The sequence below is a fragment of the Athene cunicularia genome (assembly GCF_003259725.1).
Source record: "Athene cunicularia isolate RWA chromosome 3 unlocalized genomic scaffold, athCun1 chr3_part1, whole genome shotgun sequence".
Lineage (NCBI taxonomy): Eukaryota > Metazoa > Chordata > Aves > Strigiformes > Strigidae > Athene > Athene cunicularia.
In genome coordinates this window covers 91,865,406-91,890,070 of record NW_020799097.1, presented here as the reverse complement: position 1 = coordinate 91,890,070, position 24,665 = coordinate 91,865,406, and the positions used below count along the sequence as shown (strand labels likewise).

The 24,665-nt window shown below is 35.8% G+C and overlaps 1 protein-coding gene across 3 annotated transcripts in view; it reads right to left on the bottom strand.

Annotated features, from left to right (window-relative positions):
* The window catches only part of ZFAND3 (zinc finger AN1-type containing 3), a 112,305-nt gene that overhangs the window by 46,281 nt on the left and 41,359 nt on the right, over positions 1 to 24,665 (bottom strand). For 2 of the 3 annotated variants that reach the window (XM_026844900.1, XM_026844899.1), the window contains exons 5-6: positions 12,715 to 12,719; positions 7,034 to 7,213 (exon numbers count right to left, since the gene is read on the bottom strand). In XM_026844900.1, the coding sequence (XP_026700701.1) occupies positions 7,034 to 7,213; positions 12,715 to 12,719 (185 nt within the window). The remainder of the gene's footprint in view (positions 1 to 7,033; positions 7,214 to 12,714; positions 12,720 to 24,665) is intronic. The other variant, XM_026844901.1, reaches the window with a different exon arrangement.

Genomic DNA, 24,665 nt, shown 5'->3' with positions numbered 1-24,665 from the left:
GAATACTAGAGCAACCCTGCTCTTGCTGTCCAAGGAACTGATGAGTTTGAACCCAGAGTACGTGTGTGAGGTGTATCTGAACACACTTGAAGCACTTATCAAGCAGAGGAAGAGATGCAGAATGGATCAAAATCAAGCTTGCACAAGAGTACAAAGCCTAAGATTACAATAATACACTGCAACTGAAACAATTAGAGAGAACACAAAAACTGCAAGCCAGATAATAAGCAAACATGAAAAGTAAGTGAAGGAGCCTGAAGCTCAGTAACACTTTATCACAGTGACATAAGCATGCCTGAACACTACTTTGAGCTTTTGGTACTGAGATGGTTTCTTCTCAGAAAAAGCACACCAACTCCCTGCACGCAATGGCCCGGAAGAGGGTAAGAAGGAAGAGCTGAATTTCCTTGGAGTGAAGTGTGGTAGCCTTCACAGGGAGAATTTCATGGCTATTTGCAATCAAGGAAAGAACCTACCTTTGGAAACCTGTCCAAACCAGTAATCTAATTGTGCATTCCCTGAATTGGTAGAGACATATTCAAATTAATCTACACAATTGAGTTGGAAAACAGTCACTGACTACAGCCACCAATACATAAATAAACGGGAACATAAATCTCTAAGTTCAGTCTGCACAGACAGAATACACTATCTTCAAGGAAAAAAAGCAAAAGAACTTTACAGCACGTAAGAACTGCTTATTTGCTGCAGAATGGGTAAACTGCATGATAATTTAAGTGAAGTCATTACTAAACAGGTAAAAGGATTATATCACGTACAAATGCATACTTTTTAAAATCTAGTTTTATAAATCTGCATTATTTACTTTTGTGGATTTTTATCTACATCAAGCTTTTGGAGAAGGAAGTGAAACCTGGACTGCTTTGCTACTGCTGAACATCTGGTAAATTAAAAAACTATAAAGATTCCACTTTTTTCCCTGCTATTGTCTCACTCCATTACCTGCTTTTCCTCTGTTTCCTCATTCCTAAAATAGACGTGATACTTTCTTACTTTATAGGTGTATGCTGAAATCTATAAATGTACTTTTGAAACCAGCAGTTAAATTATATTTTTACAAATAATTTTTACGTAACCTTGATAGCTACAGTTCTAATCCACATTTTTCTTATGTGACTGTATTTCCGTTTCATGTTCCATGGGGTCCTTTCACTTTAATAAATGGGACCCCAGTATATGCTGTCTACTCTGCAGTGTGAAGTGATTATAAATCAGAGGGAACAATTAACAGTTGTGCTATTCCACTGGTATTCATTATGTTTCAAAAGTTATAATGCCACAGACATGAAAAGAAGTGTTCATTTCATAAATCTATGTGCCAGATCTTTGCTTAAGATGGTAGAAGAATCAGAAAAGTTCTTTAAATGGAAGTGGGACTGTAGGGATTAGATTGAAACTTACTAAAAGATCCTTACACCTCGAAAAGACAATGAAAGTGACACTTCTACTAGACACCACTTTTTTCAAATTTCTCACTGCCTATATGTTCTGTACTGGAACCTAATACTAGCGGCATTTCTCAAAAAGACACTCAAATAGCCCACAACTCAATATGGGTTTATATTTGAAAGCATTCTTGCAAATTCCCAGAGAAAAAGTGCTTGCATTGATACTAAAGAAAAACATGTAATTTGCAATGAATATTCAAGAAAATCAAAGTTTTATGATAATCCAAATGAAAAATTGAATTACTCTTCCTTTTAACATTAAAAACAGTGCCAAAAGACTATTTGTGTATGGCATCTAATGAAAACAAAGCTAAAAAAAATCCCTTAAGATATAAACACCTTTTACTATTATCTAACTCAATACAAGTCTAAGAAAATAGGTAGTTCATATTCTGTGACAGAAATTTGAAGATGACTGTAACATCAAAAAACAGCCAGGTACATATTCTGTATTAGAGGTGTGCCCCTCTTGCTCTGATACGAGACACAAAATTGAGTACAGAAGAAAGAACACATGACAACCTTGTGAGCTGATAAGGAAAATTATAATTATTCATCATCACCCTCACCTAGCTGCAGTTTTCTCAGTCATGCCTTGGTACAAGTTTAATTGCAATATTAAATCATGTGGGTCAGGTAGGCTAGTTTTGTAGCTCAGCATAATTTTAACAGTAAATGCATTCTTTTGAATCAGAGAAAAACATACAAATTGGTATCAGAATAAATCAGGTTAGCAACAAAGCAAATTATTTTTTACAAACATCTGTGACAACCAAGAAAAAAAATAGACAGCTAGCTTGGTCTGTTTATAGAAGTGGGTATGCATGTAACTTTCAGTCAGAGATGAAGCAAAATACAAAGTTTCCCATAGCAGGAATTAGACAAAAAAATGTACAAAACTGACTTCTACTGCAATGAATGACTGAATTCTCAAAAGCCAGGGCATTTTAAAAAGTATACAAATAGATAGCATGTAAGAGGAACAGCAAATACCATTTAAAAAATCACTATCCTTACTTAAAAGGCACAAAAGTCAATTAAGGATATCACAAGAATAATTCAAAATATGAAGTATTTTCAGACCATACATAGGAAAGCTGTCATCTCTGACTGCTGACAAACCCAGACAAAATGCAAAAACTGTGAAGTCATTATAAACTGGTAGAAACCTTTTGCATAGTGTCAGAGAAGGCCATTCAACAACAACAACAAAAAGGATGCACTTGTTTACCCATTTTTTGTAAGGTTATGTCAAAATAACCTGACATAAGATTATTTTTTTTTACTCCAAAGACAGAGAAAATATCATTACTTTTCTAGTACTATAGCCTATGTGGATTTTTATACAGTCATGCTTCAACAAGCCATGAAATTCAGAGTATAAACATCCAATAGGTGCAGTAGAAAAAATAATCTCTCACCTTTCTGCCAGAGATCTTTTACAGAAGCCTGGTGCATCTCTGTCTCAGATGTAGTACACTTTATGTACATAAAGTAACTTCACCACAATAACTTCATAAGCAAGGGTATTTATTCCAGTGCTTGCAGCACATGCAAGTGCTTAGTAAAATAATGTTTTAAAGCATTCTTCAAACTTGTCTTACAAACCTAAGTATTTGAGATAAACTAATAATGCTTTAAACACTTAACTTGACATGCAACAGTTCAGATTCTTAAGCGTATACATTAACTACCCACAATTTACAGTTATTCAGTCCTGAAAATTCATATTTAGGCATCTTAAATTCAGCACACACAGAGGTAAGGTGTGGTCAGTGATCATCAACTCCTTTCTGGGCTGAAATTTCCACTGTATTTTTTGATATTTAAAGCAGTATCTCAGATCTTTGTATATCTTCTTATAAAGTCTTCAATGCAGAAATGTAGAGCATTTAACTGTTCTAGAAACATCACATATTCCTTTTGTCATTTTTCAATTGTGGCTCTTATTAATTCAAGGAGGCCAGGAAGAGTTAAGCACATAATTAAAATAAAATCATGTCAACTGAAGCCAAGAACTACTGAAATATCAAATCTGATCCAGCTGCCAGAGTCAGAGTTGCTCACATTGACATTTCTCCTGTCACATACCACCAGTTAGTTTTAAACCTGCACAGCATGAGCTTCAGGTCTACTCATACAGTGACAGAAAAATAATGTGACAACCCCAGAGAAAGCAATGAAGGCCTGAAACTAAGCAAAATTATTCCATGTGCAGTGTAACCTTTTCTTTACCGTAATGCATAGAACCTTCCTTAATAAGCTAATCTTTTTAAGACTGCTGGTGGCTGGATGTAGGGAAAGAGAGAAGCGAGGGTCATTGTCAAATCCCTTTTTTCTTGTCTGTTAAAAATAAACAAAAATCCCGTCCACCCAATAAGAAAAGGAAACCTGTTCATATGGTGACTGACACCAAAATAACTACTATTAGGACCTTGTAAATAAAGAGATGAGATGGAAGGGAAAAACAAGAATAGATGAAAACTATACAAGAAATTAAACAGAGAAGCTTATCTCCACATAAAGCAGAAGAATAGAAGTTAGACCAATTTAACCATATGTTAAGAAACAGATCATTAAAATCCATGTGAATCTAGATTTACTAAAGCTATACCAATATCAATATATATTACTTGTCTGCAAAAATTTATTCCAGAAAACTTACTGCAACGGATGGACAGAAAAAGGCAACTCAAGAAGCGTATGTGGGGGAGAGGGAAAATTCTTAGAAAGTTTGTCCCCCTAAATTTCAACAGCATTTTTTTTTTTAAAATTGGTGGTAAGAAATACTTCATAAAAAGAAAACACATGTGAAGGAGGAAAAAAAGTCCTGAAGCTTGCATCACTGTCTCCAAGCACAAGTCTTTAACACATTTTTGTTGATTGCAACTTTAACACTGAGAACTATTTTTCAACTACTAAGGGAAGAGATATTAATCAGAAAGTAGCCACTGGAGTGACTGTTCAGAAACAAGGATGGTAGGAGATGGAAAGTCACTGCAACCTGGTTGCATATATACGACACTCAGGAATGCAAATGCAACTCTCTCAGAACATTAAAACAGTAACTAAAGAGGCAGAAATACTTGCATATTGTCAAAAGTGAACTCCTGTAAAATCCAGTCCAAGGAGCTCTTCTCCTGTATCATTCGTTCTGTGTTGAAAGGGAATGGCTACTCAAAGCCAAGCACAAACCACCCCTCCGCTTTCTCTGACACAGAATATGAATTTTACTACATGAGATTTCTATGGCTCTCTTCAGTTGTCATAACATGAATGGAATTTGTTAACTGCCTAAATGACTTGCTGCAATTCTGTCCAATCTGTTTACTCTAAGGTCTCAAGTACCATGGCAAATGCCTTGATGTGAGACTCTTAAAAAGCTTGAAAGAGAAGAGAAGGGAGTGGAATGTACCATGAGAATCCTTCCTGAGTACTCCAATCTTTCCACATTTTGATAGGGATTACCATAATGATCCCATACATTGATTTCTGGTGGATCACCACAATCCTACTCAGAATGGCACACAGCTGTACATCACCACATGGCACTGCAAAATATCAGTCTCTGAAGAACACAGCTGTAATGAGAGCAGTGCATGCTTTATATAACTTGCTGCAAAATAAATAAATATTGCATAGAAAAAGACAGCCTCAAATTAAAATCAAGACATTTAAAGTTTGGGCATTCTTCATTAAAGGAAATAATCTTCCACACTGAGGCCATTATCCATCAGAAAAGCTTCATCTGTGTATAATTATTTCTGATAAATGATATTAAGCTTCATTAAAGAGGTAGTGGGGATACAAGAGAAGACAGAGCTGTAAATAAATGTCTCCACTGTATTTCACTTCAAATCACCCCAGCAGGAAGTCATAAAGAATTTTTTTAATAGGTAATATTTTCAAATGCTCCGCAGGCTGTGCTGCCTAATATCCATCATCTTCAGTGTATGTTCACAAGCTTACAGCAATTCAGGATGAAGGACACTATTTAATTTCCTTCCCAACCCTGTAATTGCCTTCCCACTTACCCCCAAGTCCTTCTCAGCCACAATAGAAACATTTTGTTGTAACATAATTTAATTCCTAACTGAACAAATTTTCAGAAAACCTGACCTAGTAAGCACTGGAGAAGCACCCTGTAATACCAAACAGTAGATCCTGGCTAATAAGCCAGCAGAGGTGCCGAAGGCCCCTGCCCTGAGAAGGCCCAAATGCATTGATGAAGCATAATATTTTGCTGAATTCTCTAGGAAGGTTGTTTTAAGGCCTTGTTTTTATAGCAGATAACAGATTTCCCCTGAAGAAGTGCTGGACAGAAGGAAGAGCTGATGGGTGGTCAGCAGCAACTGTGTACGCGAAGGAAAGACAAGAGTTACATGTCAAATTTACTCTTATTACAAGAACTGGTATCAGAAGATTGACATTTGAACCCTGCCGTATTTCTGACATAATTCTCACATACAGATAGTAAAAAATAACTAAATTTAAGAATTTTATTTTGGTCTCAAACTACCACAATCCTAAAATGACACTTTGTGTTTCATCCTCAGACAATCTGCATAAATAAAAAGAATATATATGCAACGTTTACATACCTGTATACAGAATAAATACTTCAGCAACTCAGCAAAACCATCCTATGCAAGTAGTTATCACAGCTGAAAACAAGTGTAGTATATCAAAGATTTTTTTTAGTCCTAGTACTTTGTCAGCATTATTTCCAGCAGTTGCCTCAATGTTGAAGAACGGAAGTAGCTCTTGCAGATTTCCTACTAAAAAATAAGCAAGTTTTTCTTGCAATGTGGACATCTATTTAACAGCCACAATGTAAATTAAACTCAGCTCAAGAGGGATTCTCTCCATAGTGCACCTTCTAAAATAAACCTACAGTTGGGAGGAAAACAAAACTACAAATTTGACATTTAAATTGCAGAATACAACTCAATGTATTAGATACAGAATGAACTTGCATAGAGGTTTAGAATAATTTAAAAAACAACACTTTATCTCACTGTGTTTGCTAATCTTTAACATCTTAGCTTACCTTCATGGAGAATTTTTGACGGACAGTTCAATAAAGAAGAAAGAAGGGTCAGGAAAGACAGATGGATTACCACACAAAACTTAAGTTTTAAGCAAGTAACCTAAGTCTAGACAAATGTTCATTACAGTCAGTGCTATGTGCAATTGCAATAATTACAAACCAAAAGGTTTTAAAGTCAAATTTCCCAAGATATTGGTGTTTATCCTAGAATACATATATTAATTTACCAGTCATGTGAGAAGAATTTTCTCAAAATGAGAGAGTGCCTCAAAATCACAACTAAATTGTATACTGCAATTCAAAGAGCTGTAAAGTTAGTTAGAAACTCCTGCAACCCCTCTGAATTTGTTCTTTGGTTAAAGCTATCAATGTCTATTTTTTTAATAACTTCCAACATTTCCTTTCACTCAAAAAGACAGGGCATTTACTTCCAAAAGGGAGTCAGTGAAACATCAGCCTGAGAACAAAGCAAAATGTTTATGCCTCCTTTGCTGCTTAGGACTCATGCACTTACATTCCTCTTTGCTCGGTGAAGTTACATTCAGTTCTGTCAAAAGTTGCTGGTTGGAGTTAGCGGCCTGCGTGGTTAGAGAGGTATTGCTGTTGTCACTGTTCGTTTCTCCAGAGAACAAATCTGACTGGCTGCTGCTTGTGCTGGGAGTAGAGTCATCGTCTGGCTGCTTCTTCTGGAAATCTATCAAAACCAAGATTCCATACATCATCCCACTTGTTCAATCTTATAATCCAATTTTATGAAAAAAAAAAAACTTCAGCAAAACAAAAATAACCCTAGAACACTGCCAGAGGTACCATCATTATGATAATTTGTATATCTCAAAACATTAAGAGTAGCCTTCGTTTTTATTTCAGATGTAAAATACCTTAAAAGTTATTTGTTGTTGAAGAACAGCAAACATTTTCAGAACTACACAGTTACTGTTTCCCCAGCCATTCAAGAGCATCCAAAACTTACCACTGTGTACATCAGTATATAGTAAATGGCATCATTTAAAAGATATTTCACACAAAGCACATACAAAAGCATAAAGGAGCAAACATCCAGTGAGAGAAGAACTAAGGCATGTAATACAAGTAAAAGAAAATGTTACACTTCTGTAAAACCAGTATTTCTCACTGATGTTACATAAAATCCCACCAGTAACAGTTTTGGCAAAGCTAATGTAGACAGCTATGGTTCCAGGTTAGCATGGGGGAGCCTTTTGCATCACTTGTTTGATTGGGGTTTGGGGGGTGTGGGGGAGGTGTGTATATATATTTCTTCTTTCTCTTTCTTTCATTTATTCCAACATTGGTATTGAAAGTTGCTCATTGATATATGATCAGAGTTAGACATGGGAAGTAAATCACTACAACACATTAAAGCTGTGTAAAAATGATCTGGCTTCAAAGTTTTCCTTCCCTGCCCCTCCCTTTTCTTTTTCCCTTCGTATTGGTCAGCAAGTGCCAAGTCATGCTAAGTCTCCAAACTTCCTCCAAATTTCATATCTGTGATAGATTCCATCCTCAGGTCTCCAAAGGAGATTCAGGTCTGAGGGGAAATAGTATTTTCCTTTTTAAGTGCAAATCCTCCCTTATGGGCTTTTTCCCAAACCACAGTCCTGATACCGAGTAGATTAACAGCATCATCTCAATTCCTACCAGCTACAACACTGGATTTCAGTCTGGCACAGTTCTACCACTGGATGCCCCCAGGGAACACTCCTCCCAGCCAAGTGGATTTTGGTTTGCTTAACATCCAGTTATTCTCACAACACAAAGGCACCTCTTCCTTGTAAAGAGACACTTAAAGATGAAGTGCATCACCTCTTGGTATTGCTAAATACTTATTTTTTTAAAAAAATTACATAGAAAGGCAGAATTTATTCCTTACATAAACAGATATATAAATCAGTATTCAGTTGCTCATTATGATTTCAGAGAGGAAAACAGAACAGTCTATAAATATTTGCAGATGATGATGTGTTAGAAAGATGGATCACCAACATGACTCATTGGGACTGGGAAGCACTACAGTCAAACAGTCCCTAAATGCTGATTTAGAATTTAAGTGATTTGCCAGAGAAATTAAGCTGTAACTTCTGCTGTGGAAGAGTCAGCCAGAAGTCCAGCTTTGAGAGGAACAAGCTCAAAGCCAGGGAAAAGAAGGAAGGAGGTGGTAGACAGGAAATCACCCACCTGCACAACACAGCTCTGAAAAAACAGTGGGATGAATTCTGTCAGGGATGAGTTACTAGACCCAGGAAGATGAACAACTCAGGTCCAGTGAGTTATCAACAATATTTCTCCCAAGTTGGTCTCCTGGATATTATTAGTGTGTTTGTGCAATCAAGGAAGCTTCAAGCACTTGGGATTCTGCACTAAACACAATCAGACAGCTGCAGCAATTAGAACTGAAGACACCACCCCAGCAGGTACCCAACTCTTCACACCACTACTGAAGCCATGGTCCTGACAGAAGGGGAGCTCACAGTTGGAGACATTTTGGGAACCATCAGTCTATAAATAACCAGTAAAGAAAATATCTCAAATGTTGCCTGCAAATATAAGGTGGCTCCAAAGATTGTGTTTTATATGAGATTGCATCCAAGGCAGTGCACAGAAGTAAAGCATGTTATATGCATGTATCAGAAGTGGGAGCAACTCCACCTTCAAGAATTAGAGCAAAAATAATAGTCACACTCAATATTATACACCATGAGCAATCTATAAAATGTATTAAAAAAGAAAGCATAAAGTTATAGAACAACAATAGATACTATGAAATACATTAAAATTCAGCAAGTAAAAAAATTCTCAGCCAGTGTATTAATTTTTTTACCAGACAGCTCCAAATACTTTACTCAGTCTGCACTAGCTCAGTTTCATCCACAAAAGGCATTTACAGAAAAAACGTAGAATGTTTTTAACAAAATGGTCTATATAATAAGTCCTGACAGTCCTTTAATGATAGTATGGTAAGTACTAGTGCTACACTGTGTCTCCCAAAGCTGCAAGTTTAAGAGCACATTGACCAAGGTGCTTGTTGTTTTTTTTTCCCTAGAAAAGTATTCACTCTTGCAACCTATTGATAAATTCTCGAGTTTCAAAGAGAGCATAAAAGGCTGTCAAAAATGGTCACAGTGACAGCATTTCCCAACAAGCTTGCTTACAGCTCAGAGCTGTCACACTGCAGCAAAATCCGCCATGGCAGTTAAATGCTCTTTGCCTTCATGAATCCAGGACCTCGTGTTCAGAACTAACTTTTATTCAGACTGCAAATCAATTAACTCAAAAAAGCCTTAGCCTGCTCAGTTGAGTGGAACCTGAGACCATCTCCCATGCCCCCTTTTTAACCACTTTTTCACTGCAGACAAGAAATTGAGGAAAGTGTTGAGACTGCTGACTGCAAGCACCTAAGACATACTAACTGTAACTGAAGTTGTACTACTTATGCTACAGAAAGTTATTAATAGTTGCCTTAGTACTGTAGGGTCAACAGTAATACAGGACCTGTTCAGTAACATAGTTTATATGATAAATTTGACATAAATTACCAACAGATTTCTGAAATACTGCTTTATGATTTGTGGTCCAGTATGTACATGCACAAATACATATCTCATGACATACTGGGTGAACTGTATTATATTTCTTCTGTGTATCGGGGGACTGCATTTGGCTTCTGTTAACCAGGGCTCTTGTTAACACAAATAACTTGCATATCACCTTGATATCCCCAAAAACACAATACAAGCTGGCAACAACTACAGGAGAGCTGTGTCTGAATAAATCCAGTTAAGCCTTAACTGTTTAACAAATTAAACAAAACAAAAATACACACACAATACAGGCAAGACGCTGGCAAGTTTTGAAGGGGAGGCTTCATTCTGATTAAACTCAGAATGTAATTTCATTGACAGAACAATGACCTCTCCTAATAAGTCTCAATGGGGAAAAAACTGAAAGGGAGTTGGCAAGACATTAATCATCATTTCCAGAAGTTTCTGTTTAACTAGAGATGCATGCAAAACACTTATTTAAATTAATTTTTCCTTCAGTTTTAGTGAGACTTTCACCATGCTAGTAAAATCCATGCCAAAATGCACAATGACTGATCAAAAACCCACCAAATCCACACTCCCCTTTTCTAGTTAATGAAATGCAACTTTGCAACTTTTTACAGAAACTTCAGCCAGTTCACAGGTTTAGGAGAAACAAACTTTCTCCATCTGTCAGAAAACATTTTCTTTTTCTTCTCAACTGTCTCATTTTCTCTACTGCCTTCAAATTTGGGGGGTTTTCTTGGTGGTTGTGGTGTCTTGTGGGTTCGTTTTTTTTTTTTTAAGTGCAAAATATCCTGGTGTTACAAGGTGGAGCCAGCACCGAAATAAGATGTGAAATTTAGACATTTCCTGCGTGGTAGCATAACAGAAGGAAAGATCTATCAATAAAATGCATGAAATACATCCAATAAACTATTACTGCATGGTACAGAAGCTGCTAGTAGTAAGCAGCAACACTGTCAGACGTCTAGCTCCAAAATTCTTTTGCTTTGAGTTTGCACCCAATATCTCACCTAGCTGAGCAGGAGCAGAAAAATCTCAGGGAGAGCTCTCATGCACTTGTTGTTAATAGAGTGTTATTTTTGCTACTTCGGATTTCTTTGTAAACAAAACAATGACTATGTGCATATATAGATATGATATTAACATTTCATATTCTATATATACAACGAATTCAAATAGTTTAGACTAAAAGAAGCCAGATTTGTTTCCAGATTTGAGAAGAAAGGTTCTTCTGCAAGACAATCTTTTGTCGACTTGTATTCATAAAATTAACATTAAAAACAAAATCCATTACCTTTACAGCTTCTAACCCATAAAGCCAGAGATGCCACACTAAATCATGTCTTCTGCACAGGACTAAAGCTCTCTTGTACATTTGTCCAGTTACAGTTACTAGGTTAGGGTAAGAAACCAGAAGGAACATATTCCCAATCTGTTCATTTCACCCATTACCTCAGGATCAAACTAACAAATATTTAGAACATCCAACCTCTACCATCACCTAAAACACTCCTGATTCTGTGACACACACACAAAAAAAATCTGTCTCAATTCCCGTATTTAGTTTACTTTAGTCATCAATATCCAACAAAATACCTAAGGAAATACTGAGTCCTCAACTTTTGCTTAACTGTAAGGGTTCTGTAACGTTAAGCAGGCAACAACCCTTCAGAGTCTAGTAAGTAGCTTCCGTGATTACAATCAGCTGAAACTTGAGGTAAAAGGCAAATATGAGCAATATCAGTGTGTCAAAGTATTTTATTCTGGAAAAGACAAGCATGTCAACATATCAGATGAAATATTTTAATACTAAGCTAGAGCTGCTTCTCGTTTGCACTCCTGCTATAAGAAATCATAAAATTTATGAAACTCCCAAATGTTCTTAAATTACGCTCTCCTTTTGGTTTATCTTAAGGCTCAAGGTTACAAACACTTTGTATTCTCTGGTCTATAACTGATGTTTTCATTAATAAGAAATGAGTCCATTCAAATAAATGAATGTTGCAAGAAGTGTTGGAGTAAATAGCATGCTAAGAGCAGAAAATTAGTCTTTAAGGTAATTATTTTGGTTGATAGGCAGTATTCCACCACTTCTTTATTCTTCAGTCCTACAGCTCCCGTAACTTAGCAGTGTGAACCAATAAAAAAGTTATTTGAAGCATGTTTGCTTCTTACACCGCATTAAATGTGCAATCTGCATATTTTTTAATGCCAGAACATCTTGTTCTTTTACAGAGCTTAAATTAACTTGTTAGTGTCACATCAAATGTCTACTAGTCCATTTGTATCCCAACATACACAGCAGACTTTTACCTTACTCTAGTGCAATAAGAAAACATATCCATGCTTAGAAGAAATTGCGTTTTGAAAGTACTCTATGAGAAGTAACACAAATATTATGACATTGAAACTGTTCCAGTGAAATGTTTACTTTATTGAATAATTTTAGGTTTTTTCTTCACATGCCTGGAAAAACTGTTCAAATATGACCATGGAATACTACTGTAAGTCCTAGGGTTTTATTTACTGAAAACTCTTCACTGGACTTTTCTAGTTAAAAGCTTACTGAAGGCATTTCAAGTGTCATTCATGTATAACTACATTTTGCATACTGTGAAATGGCTAAAACCTTTCCTTTAAGTAGGTATCTGAATGCAATCTAAAGCTCAAGTAATGGACTGGCAATAAAACTCCACTTGGGAGGACTTTTCTTTTTTTCTTCTGTTTTAAATAACACACAGTCAGAAAGATGATGCAGTAGCCCACTTGCAGAATAAACACGGGGGAATGCACTATAGAATTTGCACGAGCATTTGTATCAGAACACAAGCAAAGTAATAAAACTGAATCAGAGGTAAGTACTGTACGAAGATATATTTATAAATATAGTAACAATATTTAACATATATATATAAAAAGCTATTTCTTAATACATCTACAGTAATAATAGCAACAATAGGTGGATTAATTGAAAATTAGACTGGAGAGTGCAAAATACCTATCACAGTATATTCCTGTATGAGCTATCAGCAAAGCTCATTAATTTTACATTATGCACAAAGTACAGGGAAAATTAACAAACCAGTAACAATATTAGAAAGATGATTTTCTATAAAACTGAACTTTATTTAGAATTGTGAGCACATATGGTACAGGAAAGCCATTCAACTCTGGAGTTTTTATTCATAAATACAACTTTGTAATTTTTTTTTTGGTTTTTCTTCATGAAGAAAAACTGAAGGGCATTATCTATGCTGAGTTATCCTTCATGATTGCTACATCTTTTTAAATGGCAATACATTAATGAGAGTTTCAAATAATACTGTGATTTGCATGTTGTATATACTGAGCTTTTTATATACCTTTCATTTTTTCAAGTAAGCAGAAAAAAATACTAGAAAAGTGCAAAATAAAGAATAAGAAAGACTAATCTGCAAGCATGGTAGCAAGAACATGGCTCCAATTACATGTGTTTATCATCCAGGAATTAGGATCCAGTTATATAATAAGACTGCCGTATTTGTAAAATTACTGGGATGTTTAACATGATCAGGTTTCTGTTAGTTGTTTGTTTTGCAGGAAGTCTGATGACTTTGTGTTTTAAGGTGTTTTTCTCTCTCAAAAAAAACACACACACACACACCCCCCCTCTTGCTTAAAGGCAACATTCCATAATAGGCCTTCTTTCTCCTGGGTCTATAAAATTATATTCTCCCAAGATACACTGGAAGCTCCAGATTTGACTACCAGATTTTGCTTATTATTTAGCCAGAAAAGTCATGAATAAATAAACAAAGGTTAGAAAGACAACAAGCATAACATTATTATAGATGACCTTCAACTTAAGATCCAGGTCATTAATAAATGCATATGCAGACATCTTTTTAAGGAAGAGAAATGCAGTTTTGTATAAAACTGAGTAGAAGAATCTATAGCAACTGTACTAACACCAGGCTTATAACAACTTACATTACTGGCATGAGAAAAATTGCCATTTTTATAGCACATGATCCCACTACCTCCAAAGTAGTTGTAAAATCCTGAATTGATGAAAACAGGAACTTCATTATTATCTACAAAAGCATCCTCTGAGAGCAGCTTCCCCACAGAACAACCACTACTTGCTCTGCCTGATACTACATTTGCTTACTGTAGCTATTGCAGCACTGACCAGGAGCAAGGTCACTGAAAACCCCTGTAAGTAACATTTTTAAAACCCTTGTGTCATAGTTCCCATTGTTACTTAAAGTAGCGTGCTTACATTATTTCAACTAAAATTTCATTATTTCATAAATCTCACCAACATAAAGATTATATAGAAGAATAAAGAAGAATAAATATTATTGCCTGTCATCACAAGATCCAAAGTACTGAAGCTATGAAGAGTAAACTACTATTTTAACAATCCACTTTAAATTTCCTGTAACAGAACCGCTCAGGTCCATGGTTAGCATTCATACTTTAACTCATTACAGTACATGTATGATGAGAAAGTACTACAAAAAGGTTCTATTACACTTCAAAACCTAAAACTAAAAAGGGGCTAGCTATACAGCACCTGCATCTGACAGTGGAACTAGAAAATCAAAACAATTTATTACCCAACTGATTGAGACTGTATGGATTCTTGAATCCACAAAAAAACTCAACTATCACTCACCTAAACTTCCATATCTTTATCTCTAGAATTTTTAGTACCAGTATCCCTTTATGAAATTAAACAAATCAGTAAGAAATGCCTCATTCCAAATTAAATTCAGAGAGTGATGACACCTCAAAATTTATGCTCATAAAGGGGGAAGAAACATTCTTGATTGGAAGAATCTGATCCATAAACCCATAACAAGCACTTTGCAACAGCATCGAGTCATACAAAGTAAACTAATGAAGTGAACTTGTGAGATGCTTTCATAATAAATGAGAGATCTTGAAAGCAGGACTGTTAACTGATAGAAACAGAATTTAATTACCACTGATATTTATTCTGGATACTTCATTCACCAAGCACATAGGAACTAATATTGTTTTAATAAAAGAAATATTTCAATTAGTTTTTCTTGTACTGGAACTATTTTTAAGTCACCTTGCCATGCCCCTTCCAACACCTAGAGAGAACCCTTCAGTTTCAAAATGTGTGGCTATTATTTTTCTAAATAATTCCTCCAGTCTAATTTATGTGGTTCCAATTAAAGTGAACGTTTGCCTCATTTGCTGTCAATAATAGTCACATTTAAAGTTCCAGGATTCCCAAATATTTGACTACACTATAAATCATCAGGATTTTCACAAGGGATAATAGGCCTCTATGGTAAATTAAAGCTTTCTAGTACAAACCCACAAACCTCTCATCAGTTCCTTCTCCCTCACCTCCACTTAAGGTACCTTAATAACTACCATTACCAAAACTCTTAAAACATCCCTCAGAATTACTCATTTATCAGACTCTTTTCCCCAGTTTCCTTTGAACAGCCCAGAGGCAGACTGAAGAGCATTTTGGAAGAGAAGGGAGAGCAGGCACTCTCACTTTCTGGCCTCGCTTCCCCACAGCCATCCCAATCCTTTGAAATGTGTGTCTGTGAGGACAATTTAGTTCTTTATCACTATTCAGGTTTTACTACCAAAGCAATGAATGGCGAGGTGAAGTGTAAGAGGTGAGCTTCTTCCCACTCTTCTCAACCCTACTGGAATATGATGCTTCACGTTGTAATAAATATCTGCCTTTCATATGCAGTAGCTAGAGGAAAGTGTGGAAAGGAAACTCCAAGTCTGACAGTCCTCAGTTGTAGGGCCAAAACTTCGCAGTGGTTGGAGTTTATATGAGCAATTTGTGACTGCAATAATCTACAGTAGTATAAAGAAAAAAAAAAGGTCATGTTTTAATCACACAATTGAGAAAGCTCAATGGAAACTCATCTGACACCTGTGTCCTTACCTTCAAGCTCCACATTTTAGTAACTTTACAAATGAGTCCAGTAGCTTAAGGGAGTAGCTGTAATCTCCCACTTACCATCCCCTCCTTCCTATTCTGTAATCACACAGAAATGCACAAGACCAGTATTCAAACTGCCGATAAAAAACAGTAGGAGTTCAAGGACCCAAGTAAAGGAAAGCTGATCTAGATTTATGAATCCAAAAGGTCAAACACAGCAAACTCTCACTAGGCGCAGCTGCTGCAAACCGCTGCATTACACTGAGTTCTGACTATGGAACACTATAGTTCAGAAGCCCAACTCCAATTTAAACAACCATTAGTTATCTTCAGCAAACTTGAAATATATGTATTTATTTTACAGTCTTTTAGGGTCAAGAATATGAATATGCACAGATATCAAAGAACTGTGTACATAAACACTGCTTAGGCCTCTGTGAGCAACAAAACATACTGAAGTTTTGAGTTAATAAAACCAATTTGTTTTTATTCCTACTTATTAAAATGTTCTTCTAGAAGATAGTAGAAACGTTGAATTCAATGACAATGTGTGTTGTCATTAACTTATTAGCCAATTAAATCCCAAAGAAAATAGCTGGAGCACATCTCGAAATTTGAAATTAGCATTAAATAGCTACAAAAGTAAGTCATCTAGTGAGTGCATATCTAAAGCTTGTGGATTATTTTTTTTTCTTCTTACAGCCGTTATTCAATATTCAGATGCTTCTCTGGTTTCTTTACATTAGAAGATAGATAAGGAAAAGGAATGGAAAAACTATTCTCCTCAGAATGATGCATTCCTGTCCCCCCCAGTGGAAAAGACAGATACACTGCTCCTCAATTAACTTACTTTTATATAGCAAATAGATGTGGACTTAAAACATCTCTTGTGACGATGAAGCAATCCTTCTGCCTGTCAGTGCTGGAGGTTTGCTGCTGAAACTGGCTAAAAACCAGTCTTGCCTATGTCTTAATATGGAAGAGAAACTGCAATAAACAAGCATGAGAAGAAAAGGATCCTTTTACTCCTCATATCCATGATTTGTGATTTGATATGATCCAATTTCTTGAGCTACCACTTCCAAGTTAGTGGAGATGAGAAAAAATGCCTTTCGCCAGTGTTGTTTCCAGAGCTCTGGATTGCAAATGATTCATTAGGCCTAATAGTTCTGAAATCCCTTAAATGGGAGTCTTCACTAGCAAAGCATAAATCTCTAAATCAAAGGATCAGTGTGCTGACCTTGAATAATACATTCATTAATGCTGGTAACACTGGGATCCTGCACATGAAAACAAATTTCTTCTGTGTCCAGTCCTCCATGTTCCGAGTTTTGTTTCTACAACTTTAACAGTGTCACAGCCTTATGGAACTAAGACTCCTACTCACAGAAAGGCCCCAGCTGTTTCGCTGTTCATCTAGAGCCTTAGAGATTTACAAGGTTTTGTGGATTCTTCTACTAATAACATACCAAAAAAAGCAAAAAATATTTTGAGTGTTCAACGTGGGGGGGAACAACAATTTTTGTTATGCTGTGAAAGAACCACAGGAAAATCATCCTAAAATGTTTCCTAAACAGAAAGGAAAACAAGGATAAGAAATGTTAAATCTCACACATTCAGCTAGTTTGTTACACTTTCTGAAGTGCAATGGCCATGAAAAGCAAGGAACTAAAATATGCTTTCAGGAAGCATTTGAAAGCATTCTTTCAAGCATTCGTTATGCCTAAACAGAGCTAGAAATAACAATTATATAGCCTCTTCAGAAGCTCACATTCTGTGGATTGAACCCTGAAAAGCTTACAGAGAAAATCTTAGAAATAATCTTTTTCTTCGTATTAATAAACTACAGGATAAACAGTTAACAACAACATTTCTTCTCCCGTTAAGGTGGCTAATTGTATTTCAAGTACAAGTAACTACAGGCATTACTTTGGAAACTGAGGACAGGCACATAAAATTCAGATCAAGCAGCTAAATATGAATAAACTAAAGGACGAATAAATTTTCAGAAAGAGCCAGATAACTGCTAGAAGCTGTTAGCTGTTTCATGTATATGCTGTTCTGATTACCTCCTTAAAGCACAAACACCCATAGAAGCCTATCCTTCCAGCCCAGCAAAAATTGCAAAATGCAATCAGTCCCAGCAGAAAGAGGGGAGGGTAGCAGAATAAACCGGGTCAAGCAACCCAACCTCTCCATCATACTCAGAAGAGCTAGACTGGCAGGAACCTCTATATACAATTCAATTATCTTTTAAAAAAGTTCTTCTAGTTCTTCAGGAGCAGTCTGACAGACATCCACCATCATGAAGCTTCCAGTTCAGTATGTTGATACAGCAAATTAAACTATGTAACATCTACCACCAGAGGGAGGTGTTCTATTATATTGTATTTTCCAAATACTTCTATTCCTGAACATTGATTTCAATTCTATTTAATCATCATCAGGAGGGAACAAGCTTCCTTCTTTCTGTAAAGATGCTTTGAAGAGTGTCTTGTTATGTATATCCACTTTAGACTAATTACTGCTATGGCAGATATGATTTTCTATTTAACAAAAGCAACTTGGTAACTAATCCATCATTTCCATCTCTAACAATCAACAAGACCACTGCCCTTTATCCTCCTTTTCCAACCCATATAACAAAGACAACAGAAATGCTCATCTTCCGTATGACTCGGGACCATTACAGAACTTTTTCCAAAACCAAAACTACTACTACTTTCTTCAGTGGAGAGGGAGAAAAAAGTGAAGTAGCATCAACTTGCTATCTTGCATGAATCAGTTCAGCAAGTCATCAACCTGAAAGTTATATAAATTAAATAGGAGAAAAAAGACAAAGAGCTGCAGAAGCCTATCTGATGTCATTTCATCTTTGGTAAATTCTGCTGTATAAATCTGTGGAAATAATCAGTAGCACAGTTTCCTAAAAGACAAAAATGCGTGGTGCCAACAATGTCTAACTACAGGCATTTGATTTGTGCACAAGTGTGAGTGGACAGAGGCAGAGACCTCCGGAAAAAGATTCAGAGTGCCAACGTGAAGAGAAAAACTACTGTAATATAAATTGCCTAAATCACCCTCATGAAATAGTTACTTGAGTCTGTTGACTACAGCTAGCAGTACAGTTATGCATGGGGAAAAAAAAAAAAATAAATCCCACAAGCCAGCCATCTTGCTTTACAATGATTCCATCTATTCTGCACATGTAAGGAATAAAAACAATCCCCATGTGTTTGAAAAAGAGTTATATGCTTCTTACGCTAAGAGCTGAACAACTAATACCTGCAAGATTTGAAATAGCAGCATACAGAAACAGAGGTGAAAAAGAGAGCATTAGTTTTTCCTGTGTGTATCACTTCAAATATAGGGTACACCAGCTTTCAGAAGATGAAACCTGTCTTCCACTGCATTGGTTATTTCTAATTCAAGTCTGCAAGTTCATCAATACATGAACTTTAGATGGTAGCTTTTATCAAGAGACTCTCCAACGTTAAATCTGATCTTTCTGGAGAAGCAGAAATGTATCTAATAAAAAAAGGGAGGAAGTAATGTTTTCCCTATTAAATAGGTTTTGCTAGGAAAAAGCATTAGTAAATCTAACAGGTAATATACTCTGGCTGACTTTCCACTGTTCTTCCTCATCTAAAATGCTGTAAGGTAACATTATAATGCTGCCTAATTGTCTGTGTATTAAAATATCTGAGGCAAACAACTTCAGAAGTTTCTCTTCTGAAGGACAGATTTTGTTCTCATAATCATATAGTAGGACCATAGTGACAGATATGACACCAGATATGGTTTTATGTCTATATACAAACTTCAACAAAATAAATATATTTAGTGCAGATCAAAACAGAAGAAAAATTAATATCTTTCTATATGGCAAAAGAACACTGGAACCATTACTTCTATTCATACTATTGCCTTGGATTATCTCTGATACACTATTAACGCACACAGGTGTTTTATGTGCTTATTTAAATAAAAAAATGGGCTGCACTAGATATGCTGAAAGTCAACTTTAAGGAACGTTTTTCTTTCTCTTACTTGTCCAATGCTTCTGTATATATTATTAAATTAAGATTCCAAGCAACTAATAATGGTAACTCATCTGAAAATAGGAATAAAATGAAGGTATTTGAGATGACTACACTGATCTGCAGCCTAATGTTTGAGGGTTTTTTTTCCTTGAACTAGGTTCCAAGGTGATACGTGCTTTCTTCAAGATTTTAACTACAAAATTAATTTGAAGACATGCATGTTAAGTGCACTAATATTCCACAGGAACTCAAATCCAGTTAAGATTGAAAATCTGAATCTTAATAAAGATTAATAAGCCTTCAACAAGTCTCCTGTGCTTGATTTCACAAAGACCCAAGAATGCTCCTAGTCATGCCCTACCTTTTTCCTGCCAAATTCAGCTATGACTAAGAACACATTAGCACTACAAACACTCTGATATGAAACCCATGCATTCAGCTTCATCAACATACTCCCTTAATTAATTTGTGACCTCTGCAACACACTCTGGAACTTCAATCTACAATCTCTTCCAGTTCCTAGTTGAGAACATAATTCAATCTTGACTGCAACATTGGTCTGGCTTCCTGATTATTCCTTAATTTCCAAGTTCCCCTGGCTGTATTAGAACATGTCAGCTGCATCTAGGATAAATGGTGTGCTTACAGAAGCTCGACTTTCAATTACAAGATTTCAATACCTCATATGTAATTTTAGGAAGAACACTCACTTTTATATGTTGCAGACATTTACACTAACAGCTGTGCTTTGCCTAGTCTGTCCCGAGTCTAATTCTGCTGTAGTAAATTACCATCAAATCAAGTTCTGTTTGTGATGCTGCTTGAAACAGTAATTTAAATTTGCACATTTCCAAAAGTTCTTTTAAAACAAAGACAAATAAATCCGTGCCCCAAAACAGACCACAGTGGCACTGGTGACATGAAATCTATGCTTCTGTAGTATGCTCAAATGGATTATTTCAAGCTGCTTTATATCAAACTATACACCATTTAGAGTGAAAAATGTCCCATGTTACATGCCTGCAGATAAAGTTTGTGTTTACTGTTGAGTGATCTTTTCAGTATTTGCAAATACACTTTCAGTGCTGTTAGCTACATTTTCATATAACCTTTTTCTAAGGGTATCCAACTGCCTTTAGAAATCGGGAAAAGCTGTGTATGAAGAAAATTAAACCACTTGTCCAATTTCATGCTGGAGATGCATGACAGTCAAGAAGCCCACACTGATTTCAAGTTTAGGAAGGGCTTCTTGGTGAGTTTTTTTAGAATTTTTGAGAACAGTTTGTCCTGTTTTCTTATAGTCTGGCATCCTTGGCCACTATTAGCGACATGGTGCAGGCTAGTTGTAGCTTTGGTTGGCCCTGTACAGACATTCTTTCATGTAATTTCATGAATTATTTAGGAATTGTTCACTTATGCACAGGAAACCATTTGAAGGGAGTAAGCAACAGTATAAAGAGAACTGAGCTAAGGAAAGAACAGAAATGAGTAAAGAAATAATATAGTTAGGAGTATACTGTGTGATGAACTCAATGCCATAGATCTATTAATATGGATATTCTGTTATTAGCCATTTTGCTTGCAAATTGTAAGATTTGCCATTTCCACCTTGCTTCATCATACTAACCCTTTTAGACAATCAGAACTTGGTTTTTTAAAAAAATATTTTTGAAAAAGAACTCACTCAGTCCTTCTGAAAAGAAAGAGCACTTATAATACCTTTACAAACATTACACAATACTGAAGTAGCCTGTTATTTTGCCAACAGCAAAGTGACTAGCATAAATTCAAACAAAGTAATGCCACGGCTGACATCAAGAGCTTTTTAGTCCCTGACTTTTGCTCTCCTTTTCCAGACAACCCTGAAGTAGCTCATCATGATGTATGCAAAAATTACCACTTTCTGGTTCTAGAGCTTCTTTTTCTTATTCTCGCTGATCAAATCTCAAATATCTTCCATTCTCCACAGAGTCTCAAAAAAGTAGTTTCAGAAACATCAAACTTATGGTCTCTGGCCGTTTTAAAGATGATTTACAGAGTCTGTACTTCCCATCAAACTTGTTTTACAAGAAAACTGCACAAGGATATTGATTTGTAATGCCATGAGAGTAACTGCATCAGTCTGAAAATCTGCAGCAGTCCTTCACGATGAAGACATGGCACTAATCTTAAGAATTTTCAGATTAGTTTTCACATCAAAATTAATTAGCAAAAAAGTAATGACTTTTTTTAAAAAGTGTTAGTCACAGACTGCTAGAAACAGGCTTGTCTGTCTAGTTCATTGCAATGCTAGATTATCAAACTTTCTGTTTTTCTTGCTAAAGATTGAGGCAGTACTGGCCAGTGGTGAGTGGTAGTTGTACATACCCATGAATGATGCATCACCAGCTTCAAGATTCAAAACTCATGTTTATTATTGTCTGCATTCCCTGCCTGATGGACTTCTGTCAGTGCTGTAAAAGGTATTTTATTTTCACGATAGATGCCTTTTCATCACTTATTTTTAGGGAGCCACTGTCTTATCTTACATTGATGGACACATACTGCAACTTTTTTTTTCCCCCTCCTTTTTGATAATATCCCCAAGCAAATGATATCTTAAAGATATTCCACAAAGTTAAGATTATTGTTGGTCATATTTGTATTGTCTTCTCACTTGAGCATAGATAGTTCTACTATATTTTTCTTCAGTCATTCTCTTCTGCTATCAACCACAAGGGAGAAAAAAAAAATCTAGGCTAGAAGTGAGTAAGAGCGACTTTACTCTTAACATACTGTGTTAGCAAAACATGCTAACACTATGCAAATGTAAAGCAGTCCCAATGCACCTGAATCCTGTCAAAAGCAGAGCACGCTGTTATTATCACATTTAGGAAGATCTGGAAGTTAAGTAAAGGTACAGAGCTATTCCTCTGCTATTCTGAACTCATTTTCATAGTGTCTTTAAGGAAACAAATCTTAGCCTGCTATTCTGATGCTGAGAAAGTAGAGTTTCTATTATCCTCATTACCTGTTCAGTGACAGCAGACTGAAAGGCGTTCATCAGATCTCCTGTGGTGAAGAACAGAAAACTGTAGCTTTCCACCTGGAAGCCTGATTAGTACTAAAATATCTTTAAAAACACCTGCTTTTAAAAATAGAAGTTGGAAGCACAGCTATGTTATTACAAAATGACTGTCTAATTAAAGTTCAAATGAAATGGATCCAGAACTGCCAAGCTACAACTACCTTGCAGACTTTTACCTTACTGACAAAGTTACAAGTTATTTTTACATTGCAGTTTTTCACAAGAACTGTCTATAGCAAGTTATAGACAGTTCTTCTCTGATGCCCAGAAGCTCCCCAGGACCTACACGTGCTCAGTTTTCCAGGATGAGTCGGAAGTAGGAAGTCCACAACTACAGGAATTTCTGAAGTTTTGAAGCAGAGGTTACATGCCTTGTTTAGGTAAAAGACAATATTTATTCTGTATTCAGCCACAAACAACAGATTTTTGGAATACTATCTAAGCTAAAGAACCAGAAGTCACATCAGAAAAGTAAGGAACACTAGAATATATACGTATCCACCTAAGAACAGCCACTGTTTCTTGAAAAGGTCCAAAGTATGTACCAATACCTTATGCAGTTTTGTTTAAAAAAAACCCACCAGATTACTCCATAATTCAACTACTCATCTGTTAGAAATCTGTAGATGCAAATGGAAAAGCAGCCACATGACAGCAACTTAAAGTACTTTTTCCAACAAAACCTGTAAGTGTAACCTAAATATTATATTTAAATTCCATTCAACAATATAATAAAAGATAATAAATGAGATTAATTAGCTATACCAAGAAAGAAAAGATGCTCCTTAGATAACATGCACAATTTTATCAGAAAATAAAAATCAGAATGGGCCTCAGAATGAGACATTGCAGTAACAGCATGTAATTTACATACTGCTTTTATTTTAAAAAATAATAATTTGTCATCTTTAAGAAAGCATTAAAAGTTCTAGGTTAATTAAGATTCAAAATTGTGAAGAGAAGTATATATATACACACACCAAGTACTCACTAAACCATTTTAAAAAGTCATTTAATTTGGTTAGTTCACTTTACAGCAAAATGTGCCAATGAAGCTATCTTAAATTTAATGGTGTTTATGCATTTCTGCTGCTCTCCTAAAAATGATCTGGCAAGCAAAATTTTTGTGAGGAAATCCACTAGCTCCATTCTTGTGTCTGTTGTCCCTGCAGAGACTTCAAGCAGGCTAGGACACGTCTCCTTGTCTGAACTCTACCATAGCCCTCCTTTTCAAATGTAAATGGTGTGTGAGAGCAGAACGATTTAATTCACCCATTTAATCCTCTTAATATTTTAAATATGCCAGAATTTGGTCACAATGAAGAAAGCTTTTCTCTTGTGGAACAGTATTACCTTTATCTACTGTATTTCAGTATCTATTTTCCATGCTCTTTCACCCTAATTAAGGCTTTACTGAACATGAAGGTAACAATTAGTGGGTTTTCTAGCCAGTTTAACATTGCTTCTTCTAATCAACATGTTGTAAAAAGACAAGACAAAAAAAAATTAACACCCCCCCCCCCCAGTCTCAAAGATTTTTG